General features: G+C 50.8%; 1 protein-coding gene across 1 annotated transcript; it reads right to left on the bottom strand.

The window, feature by feature from the left end:
- Nucleotides 1-2386: 2386 nt before the first annotated feature.
- On the bottom strand, nt 2387-3722 carry LOC119391815 (uncharacterized). Its single transcript, XM_037659463.1, has 2 exons — nt 3567-3722; nt 2387-2986 (listed from the first exon to the last, which is right to left on the bottom strand). The coding sequence occupies exons 1-2, from the start codon at nt 3720-3722 to the stop codon at nt 2387-2389; spliced, it is 756 nt and encodes a 251-aa protein (XP_037515391.1).
- Between the last annotated feature and the right edge of the window lie 6789 nt (nt 3723-10511).

The following is a 10511-nucleotide window of genomic DNA, read 5'->3' as shown; positions in this document are numbered from 1 at the left end:
CCCGAATATGTCGTGGCCTACGCAAGCCGTACGCTTACCAGAGCCGAGACCAATTACTCAGTCACGGAAAAAGAGTGCCTGGCGATCATATGGGCCCTTACAAAGTTTCGACCTTATTTGTATGGTCGCCCATTTGATGTCGTCACCGACCACCATGCACTATGCTGGCTGTCGTCATTGAAGGATCCCTCAGGCCGTCTCGCCCGCTGGGCACTTCGCCTGCAGGACTACGACATCCGCGTGCTGTACCGCAACGGACGCCAGCATGCTGACGCCGACGCCCTCTCGCGCTCTCCCTTGCCTGACGACAATGCCCCCTGCTCAGTATCTCACATAGCTGTTGCTTCAATCAGCGTTCACACCATCGCTACCGAACAGCGCAAGGATAAATGGATCGCCTCGCTGATCGACTTGCTCACTGATCCGACGGCAACACCATCCACTCGCGCGTTGCGTCGTCAAGCCCACCATTTCGCCGTTCGTGACGACCTCCTGCACCGACGCAATTACAACGCCGACGGCCGCCAGTGGCTACTAGTGATACCCCGCAGTCTGCGTTCTGATATATGCGAGGCCTTCCACTCTGACCCGCAATGCGCGCACTCTGGGGTATCCAAAACTTACCACCGCATTCGACAACGATACTTCTGGCGTGGGATGTACCGCTACGTGCAGAAGTTCGTTCGCTCCTGCCTCGATTGCCAACGCCGAAAACCTGCAACGCACGTGTCGCCAGCAGGTCTACAACCATTACCTTGCCCAACCGTCCGTTCGGGCGCGTGGGCATCGATTTGTATGGACCACTTCCTCTGACTTCGGCTGGTAACCGCTGGGCCATCGTCGCTGTTGACCATCTAACGCGATACGCCGAAACCGCCGCCCTCCCAGCGGCTACAGCGCGCGATGTTGCCTCCTTCCTACTACACCGATTCATACTGCGTCACGGTCCACCCCAAGAGCTTCTCAGCGATCGAGGCCGTGTCTTCTTATCTGAAGTCGTGGAAGCCATTCTGAAAGAGTGCCATGCTGTTCACCGCAAAACTACTGCTTACCACCCGCAGACGAATGGCCTAACCGAACGCTTTAACCGCACGCTCGGCGACATGCTGTCAATGTACGTCGCCGCCGATCACACCAATTGGGATGCCATTCTGCCCTTCGTCACCTACGCCTATAACACCGCCCCTCAGAGCACTACTGGTTTTTCACCGTTCTTCTTACTGTACGGAAGGCACCCGTCGCACACCATCGACACCATACTTCCATACAAGCCGGATTCATCTGAGTGTGCGCCTATTTCTGACACAGCCAGGCTCGCTGAAGAGTGTCGCGAGCTTGCCAAGACATTTACGACGCAGGAACAAGAGCTGCAGAAAAGCATTCGCGATGGCACCACCACTTCTGAACCCACGTTCCTTCCTGGAGCGCTCGTATGGCTCTCGGTCCCCACCACTGCAAGTGGCCTTTCTTCAAAACTGCTGCCGAAATACGAAGGCCCATACCGGATCGTCGAGCGCACATCCCCGGTCAACTACTTGATCGAACCCACCGAACCAGCTTCGGACATGCGCCGTCGAGGGCGCGACATTGTCAACGTGGAGCGCCTCAAGGCCTACTATGACCCACTCATAGTGACGAGCTGTTAGGTCGCCGGACGGCTCCCTTTTCGTACCCGGGGTAATTGTAGAGAAGCCTTGGGACATGGTAATGGGTTACCCTCTCCAGCGCCTTCTAGTGGGTCGTCCTCTTTGGTTGCTTGAAAAAGAACGCCGCTCGCGCAGGGAGTTCGTGCCTTGCCGTGACTGTCGCCATTACTCATTGTCGTTGAGTGCTGTCTATTAAACACCTTAACAATATATATATATATATATATATATATATATATATATATATATATATATATATATATATATATATATATATATATATATATATATTGCAGGGTTTTGCGGCTTTATCTCGCCCTAAACTCTTTAGAGATGAGGCCAAGACCCAAAGAGATACATCTTTACTGGTCCAAGCCGTGGCCGCAACTGCCCACTGCCAGCGGCTGCCGCGTGACACGAGCGCACATGCGATCGTCTTGCCTTCTCTGCGCTCACAGCCGCCGAGCGGCTCCATACTGCCCCCCTCCCCTCAAAAAGAAGTGAGCGAAAAGGACGCGAACTTCACAACGGCAGCCGGCGCAAGTGTCATGGCTATCCTAGGCCACGGCGGACTGCGCGTGGCACACAGGACCACCTGCCAGCACTGACCGCCCAAAACTCCTTGTGGGACCTCATGGGCTGTCGGATGTCATAACCGCTGACTTGTGCAGCGGTTGTGCCGCTGACTTGTGCAGGCTCACCGGACGCGCTCAGGTTGACGACCACGTTCATCCGCGAGATCAGGACCGCGAGAGCCCGGTGTAGCACACACCCGCTGAGCTAACAGGCTCAGGGTCGTCACGGGAGACCTCCTGGCGCTGACGTTGTTGCTTGGTGCTGGTGCCGTTGTCGTAGGTGTTTCGCTGTGTCGCTCGCTGTGCCGTGTCTTTCCGTTGTAGCCGCCGGGACCAGTCACGTCGAGGTGGTGGCCACTCCTCCAGGTGGTAGTCGTTAAATGCTGGCGACCTCCGTCTCTTGAGCTCGTTCTGCCCGTCCGTCTTGTCCTCGGCGTCCGACGCTTTGTCGCCGCTATCTGTGTCCTTCGTGTCGGTGTCTTTGTAATTGTCGTTGTCAGTGTTCCTGTCGTTGTCGGAGTCGTCACTTTCACGTTTTGCCTCGCGAGCGTTGGCGTCCTCCTTATCGTCTTCGTTCTCCACGGCGACCGTTCGCTTCCTCGGCTCCGTCACCTCGCCCGACGCGTTTGTCCCACCTGGCCGTTTGTCCCTGTGTTCGTTCTGCTGCTGTTTCGTCTGCTTATTCGTCTTGTCTCTTTTCACGACCGCAGCCTGATATTCCCCTGACTCTTCGACCTTTGCGTCACCAGGCTGGGACTCGCCGACCTGCTCGTCGTAGTGACACGCCGATCTCTACTTCACCGTCCTGGCAGTCACCATCTGCGTCGCGAACGATCACCTCGTCAACGTCCGCGTATTTCTCGTCGCTTACGTTCTCGCAGCCTCCACATCACCGCGCCGTTCGCCAGTGGCCTTTCTTTTTCTTCTTTCCTTTCTTCACGGCTGCCGCATCGTCATCCCGGGACTTTTTGACCTCTGTTTCAAGGTTGTCGCAGTCACCGGCCGTGTCCCCAGAAAGCGCGTAGTCCAACACTGTGTTCGCATCACGTACCGGGGCTCTGCACCGTCGTTGGTGGACGATGCGTTGCCGGCGCGGCGCATGTCGTCCGGCGGTGCCGGCCCGCCGCACAAGCTCGCACGAGCTTCGACGCCGACCCTCGTCAGCGCACGCGCCGTCGGCGCTTTCGTTGTCGACCTTAAGTGTCGCATCGCCATACGAGCGCGCCAGAGCCTCCTTGACGTGCACGGGCAGCGGGACGCCGAAGTAAGCACCGAGGTGCTCCAGGGTGATGATGGCACGCCGCTGCTCGTCGGGGATCATTTTCCCGCAAAGGCAAAGGCACACGAGGGTCTCGACCAGATAATGTAGAAGGACCAGGTCATAGACCACGTAGGCGGCCATGTCCAGGAGCGCCCATAGCTCCGCGAAGGTGATATCGCCGTGCAGGGGGCCGAAATCAGGAGCTGCTGGGATCCGGCGGGCGATGATCGGGGAGAACATGGCGGGGCGGGGTCCTTCCAGTTGGGCGCCAGATGTAGGGTTTTTCGGCTGCATCTAGCCCTGAACCCTAAGAGATGAGGCCAAGACCCAAAGAGATACATCTTTATTGGTCCAAGCCTTGGCCGCAACTGCCCGCTGCCAGTGGCTGCCGCGTGACACGAGCGCACATGTGATCGTTGTTGTCTTCTCTGCGCTCACAGCCGCCGAGCGCCCCCATAATATATATAGTGAAAAACTTCGTACTACTATATAGGAAACAAAACAGATATTTATTTTACCCTGACAGTTTCGGATCCTTTGAAGAAGGCTGGTCCTCCAGCCGAAACTGTCAGGGTAAAATAAATATTTGTTTTGTTTCCTATATTGTATTAAGAAGTTTTCCACTATATATATATATATATATATATATATATATATATATATATATATATTTTGTAAGGAAGGCAGCGCCACTCGCGCAAGGTCTTGTGCTAGGCAAGCGGAGGAAGACAACGACGAAGCGGAGAATAGAACAGCCGGCCTAGTCAACAGGCGTTGTGTCTATTTCTCTGTGTCTTTCCTTGACAATGGCGCAGTCGTCGAAAGCCTTTGGCAAACCACAGCTGTCAGTTTGAGGTAACGCGTCTTCCCGGGGAACGCCGTCACGCTTCCTCGCTGATGAACCCGCAAGTAGACCGCCGCGGCAAGTATCCATCCCACCACCAACGGACGGCGTCCAGGCCTCCATTGTGGTTCCGGGGATCTACTTGTCCGGCGACGTGCTACTTCGTGGCAGCAATGCGCACGGGCTCCTCTCGCCCTGGGACGGCGTACATGCCTCCTTGCCACCTGCCATTCTGTCGGCGCTTCAGGCACCGTCCGTGGACGGCGTCCAGGCCTCCTCGGCGGCTCGAGCCCCCTTCATCGACGCCGCAGTACCATTCCAAGACAAGACATCGCACGGGTTCCGGTTGCCTCGTAACGCGGTTGACGCTTCCAATGGCAAGGATCCCGTGCCCATGACTGTGACTAGATTTGAGTTTCCAAGGACGCCGTCCACGCGTCCTTGACCATGCATTGTACCACCATGAGTGCCGGAGTCGCTGCATCCTCCACTCATTCCGGCTTTGTCTCTTCATGCGGATCACCCGACAGCGCCACGGAGCTGCTGCATACCATCGCGCAACTCCGCGTGACGACTACGCCTTGATAGTGTCGAGCTCCAAACTCGCCCCTGACGCCTTGCCAACATTGCGCGGAATCAATGCCGTGTTGGCTGTGGCCGCCTCACAACAACTTGAGGCCAGCTCGCCCGAGAACCACCGCGAGCTACGGCGTTCTCCTCACGCAGCTGTCAGAGCAATTGGGCTACTTGGCGTGGGCACACTCCGGATTTTCGTCCGCCGTCCCGCCATCGCCGGCCCCGTGCGAACTACCGGTATTTCGCGGATTTCAGGACGACGCCGAAAAATGGGTGGCGACCATCAACGCTCTCGGAGCTCGCGAGGCATGGACGGATCAGCGAAAATTGTGGATTGCCATCGACCACCTTCGCGATGCCGCCAAGGTATGGCACGCCTACGAAGGCTTCGGGCTACGATCCTGGCCTGAATGGTGTGCCAGACTGACGAGTCTCTTCCGTCCCCTTTCGTATGCCTTGGACCCTATCTCCGACCCGCTCACGGATGGGAGCTGCGACGAACACCACTTGGACGGTACAGTTGGGCCCTGCAGCCCTTGCGCAGAAGCATCGCAGAAGGCCACGCGGCAGACATAAGCACCGGCCGCGAGCAGGGGTCACCGCTACACAGCTCCAATTCGACAGTGCATCACTAGAGAGCACGACCACCGTCAAGCAACAACAGTCGGTGACGCACACTCCAAGACCAGCAGCGAGTGCAACACCGAGTTACCAGCTCTTCTGGTGCCTGACACATACGACTTTCGTGAAGGTCCGGAAGAGCTCATGCATCCATCCCTGTGTCCATAGACCCATCGGATCCGCTAACAATACCAGAGCATCTTCACATACTATCGTCTACCCTGAAGAAGCCTGTCATGGCACCCGATGCCCCACCCATACCGCCTCCAGGGCCGTCGGACGCCCGCCACTTGCAAAGTGGCGAGTCCCTAAATGAAGCCGAGGCGTCTGCCAAAGTTATCATCGAAGACCGGTCACAAGAGCCCAATTCTACCTGTGGTTCGGATGGTGACATAAGCTCACCTGACCTGGGCAGCTATGCGGGACGAGACATTAGGGTGGACGTAAATCCTGCCTGGCAACTGAAGCCTGCCTATGAGGTCCCGATGCTTATCTTTCCTCAACATGAAATGTCACGGCCGTCAACCTTACGGTGCAAAAGACCTCCGACAACACGTTCAGGAGTGCGACGGGACGATCGTCGGAGGCACCATCGCCCAGCAGCGACTATTCACCGCTACCCGCTGGTTGCGCCTTCTGCAGGGCACATTGAATCGCAGCGTGGCCGAGACCTGCGGCCGCAACGAGGCAGCCAATGTCGGCCACCTGAGTCATCGGCACTACAGCAAGACACGTCGCGGCACGAGCAAGAGAGACCACCCAGGCACAGCCAGTACCGCCCGCCAGAGGCGTTTTCGCTAAAGATGGCGCTTCAGGGTTCAGGGCCTGTGGTCCTGCGACGACCAACGCGGCACAGCCAGTGTCGCCCGCCTGAAACATCTGCACTTCATCCAACACCGTTCACGAGTACCAAGACCTGCAAAGACCGGCAAGAAACAGCCAATGTCGCCCTCCAGAGACATTTCCGCAGCTCGATTGCCATGCAATGCCGCAGCGTGGCCGAGTGTAAGGAAGGCAGCGCCACTCGCGCAAGGTCTTGTGCTAGGCAAGCGGAGGAAGACAACGACGAAGCGGAGAATAGAACAGCCGGCCTAGTCAACAGGCGTTGTGTCTATTTCTCTGTGTCTTTCCTTGACAATATATATATAGGGTCATTCCACGCCAACTGTCCCAGTCGGGGCGCTCGAGAAAAACCGATTTCTCTCAAAGAGTCTGAGAAATTACACACATATAGACATTGCTTCTACAGTATTTTCCCAAATAATTTGAGCGGTAAAATTTTTTGGGCACGTGAGCGCCATTTGAATTCACGAAATGTTGTAAAACCAGGTGCGAAAAAAAATTCGCTATAAAGCGACCGTTCCAGGCATTCTTTCAACATATGCTTTTTTGCCCTTTTCGAGCATCGTTAATTCATTATAGGGCAGTTCCTTATAGCAGCTTTATATTTTTTACTCCTTAGAGCGTAGGTAAAGTAGAGTAAAATTTTTGTGTTTTCGGGAATTTTTTTTACGAAAGACAATTATCGATCAAATGCAGAAATTATTTTTATAAAACTCTCCATAAGACGTACTCTCTCCTAAATTTTTGTTTTGCCCGTGTACGGCGCATATGCTCTAAAATAAACTCCTGAACTTGGCAAAAACGCTACATTGGCCTATGTTGAGACGTCTGTAGCACCCTAAGGTGGTCCAAGAAAAAATAAGCGGGCAAGCGCATACGATTGAGAATCATACCAACTTTGTCCAGAGAAAGTTTAATCAGAGTAGTTTTTGTCTTAGTCGAGAAAAAATTTTTTGAAGTTTAGTCTCACCGTTGCATAGTTTTGCTGAGGGGGCAATACAAACCAACTGAATTTGCTGCATAAAAAAGAGCTAGTGTATTCGTATGACATCGTTTTAAATTCCTTTTGTTAGTACTTTATATTTTTACTGCATATAAAGGTGATAATAAACAGAGGTAAAAATATAAAAATGCCATTGGCTTAGGCGCCACAATTTCCCCTTAATGAATCGCGTTGCTTATTGCATTTTTACGCACACCGGAGGTGACGGCAGCGGCGTACAACTATGCCACAAATATCGTGTGTTCTTGTGATCTCATAACAGCTTTAAAATTGCATTTACCAGGACTGACAAATCCTACTTTAACCAATAATCTGCTGCCTGTAACCACACAAATTATGATGTCAAAAATAGATTGGTATATTCCGTCTCCATTGTCACGGACGACGTACGGAAGGCGTGAATACACGCGCGTCGTCACATTCGTGCGTCGTTCCTTGCGGAGTACATAGATGAACTTAGTGTGGATCCGCTATAGACAGTCCACGCTTACGCCTCCTATCTACGGCTTACATGAACGTCGAGACTTAACTTATTGGACGTCCGTTGATTCAGAGAGCCCCATGCAATAAGTAACGCAATTCATTCTTGGGAAATTGTGGTACCTAAGCCAATGGCATTTTATATTTTTACCTCTGTTTATTATCACCTTTATATGCAGTAAACAATATAAAGTACTAACAAAAGGAACTTAAAACGATGTCATACGAATACACTAACTCTTTTTTTATGCAGCAAATTCAGTTGGTTTGTATTGCCCCCTCAGCAAAACAATGCAATGGTGGGACTAAACTTCAAAAAATTTTTTCTCGACTAAGACAAAACTACTCTGATTAAACTTTCTCTGGACAAAGTTGGTATGATTCTCAATCGTATGCGCTTGCCCGCTTATTTTTTCTTGGACCACCTTAGGGTGCTACAGACGTCTCAACATAGGCCAATGTAGCGTTTTTGCCAAGTTCAGGATTTTATTTTAGAGCCTATGCGCCGTACACGGGCAAAACAAAAATTTAGGAGAGAGTACGTCTTATGGAGAGTTTTATAAAAAATAATTTCTGCATTTGATCGATAATTATCTTTTGTAAAAAAATCCCGAAAACACAAACATTTACTCACTTTACCTACGCTCTAAGGAGTAAAAAATATAAAGCTGCTATAAGGACTGCCCTATAATGAAATTAACGATGCTCGAAAAAGGACAAAAAAAAAGCAAGTGTTGAAAGAATGCCTGGAACGGTCGCTTTATAGCGAATCTTTTTTTCGTACCTGGTTTTACAACATTTCGTGAATTCAAATGGCGCTCACGTGCCAAAAAATTTTTGCGCTCAAATTATTTGGGAAAATACTGTAGAACTAATGTCTATACGTGTGTAATTTTCTCAGACCTTTTGAGAGAAATCGATTTTCTCGAGCGCCCCGACTGGGACGTTGGCGTGGAATGACCCTATATATATATATATATATATATATATATATATATATATATATATATATATTATATATATATATATATATATATTATATATATATATATATATATATATATATATATACAGATGCAAAATTGAAAAACCCTGGGGATGTTGAACAGCCCCCACCCTCGATCCGCCCCCCTCCCCCTGGTTACGCCGGTCGTGTGCGTGTCGTTCGTTCTTGTCGTTAACACAAATGTCTTATTTACGCATTTGAGAACACTTCTTGTGTATCCACGGCTTCTTTGACTCTAACCCTCCTGGGATCAATGATACTATAAAAACACCGGAAACTTGTAAATTTTGTCTTGTATTTATAGATCGCACTTTTAACGAACGCAGTAACTCACAAAAGAAACTAAAATAATAGCAAAGACTGTATGGCCTTTCCGCCTTCGTTTCTTCAATGACAAGGACAACGTATTTCGTGGAATACTGCAAAGCGCAATGTCGAAGCAGGACAACGGTCACGCTGAACACAGGACAACAGCTCTTTTTCAAGACATCAATAGCAGAATTTAGAGCAGTATTGATGTTACTGTTACTGTTCACTATACACAGTACGCTTGCTTTCTTTTCGAATATAAACGAACTTTAACAGAAAGAAGTTTGGTGAACTACATTTTGTCGATTAGCTTTCGCCCTTCAACATATCAGTATTTTCTCCTGATTTTATTAGGACGACGTGCAGTGTACTTTTAAATAGTGTTAAATGGGCATTTTGAAACGGGTAGTAACTTGCTTACATGCGTCATTTACAATATATCAGTTAAGGCTAACAATGTGCATCAATAAATATAAGCTGCAGCTGAATAACACTAAGGGCGGGGCCATGGGCGTAGCCAGAAATTTTTATCGCGAGGGGAGGGGGTACAACCATACTTTATGTATGTTGATGCTTGCGTTTGTATGTGTGCATGTATATAATAAGCAAGCAAATTTGAAAATTTTCAAGGGGGCTAGAGCCCCCCCCCCTTTGGCTACGCCCCTGGGCAGGGCATTGATGGTGATAGTGGTTCGTTGCACAACACGAAGAGGTAATCACTAGTACCGTGAACACTTGCTGTCAAAAGGTCCCGGTTTTCCACGTGCTTTTGTTTGCACACGCACGGACGTACACATTTAGCCAGCCATAAGGACAGCAGCTGTTAGTTTTAGCAGTAATTGAAACACCCAATCTTGTACAAATGCTGTATATTTTTAAACAGCAAAAGCGCTGTAGTAGTATTAAGAACCGATCAGACGCGGTTGACGAATTGCGGCCGCCCGCAATTCGTCAACCGCATGGTGAACAAGGCATGGCCTCCGAGATTGCGTGCCGGTGCAGTATCGGAGGCCATGAACACGGAAGTGCAGTAGACGGACGGGGTAAAGCCAGAACGGGAGAGAGAGCGCTGCCGCAACTCAGTTCAAAGATTAAAATAACCCGCCGAGCGAGAGCCAATCAGTTCAAACCGGAGAACGCGCACGCGCAGTGGCGCTCAGGCTGGTTCAGACTCGTTGAAAAGCTCTCTCTGCTCGCTGCGAACAAAGTGTTCGTTTCACGCATGTATTTTTTAGCGTGTTTATCAATATTACGTGCGGTTATCATTGTTGAATGGACACGTACTACTTACATCGCGTGTCTGGACGTTCGGGTGCAAAATACACAGGCAACAGTGCAGTGCGTCTC

The sequence above is a fragment of the Rhipicephalus sanguineus genome, chromosome 4 (genome assembly GCF_013339695.2).
Source record: "Rhipicephalus sanguineus isolate Rsan-2018 chromosome 4, BIME_Rsan_1.4, whole genome shotgun sequence".
NCBI lineage: Eukaryota > Metazoa > Arthropoda > Arachnida > Ixodida > Ixodidae > Rhipicephalus > Rhipicephalus sanguineus.
The sequence above is the reverse complement of the archived record's forward strand: the minus strand, read 5'-3'. Positions and strand labels throughout refer to the sequence as shown.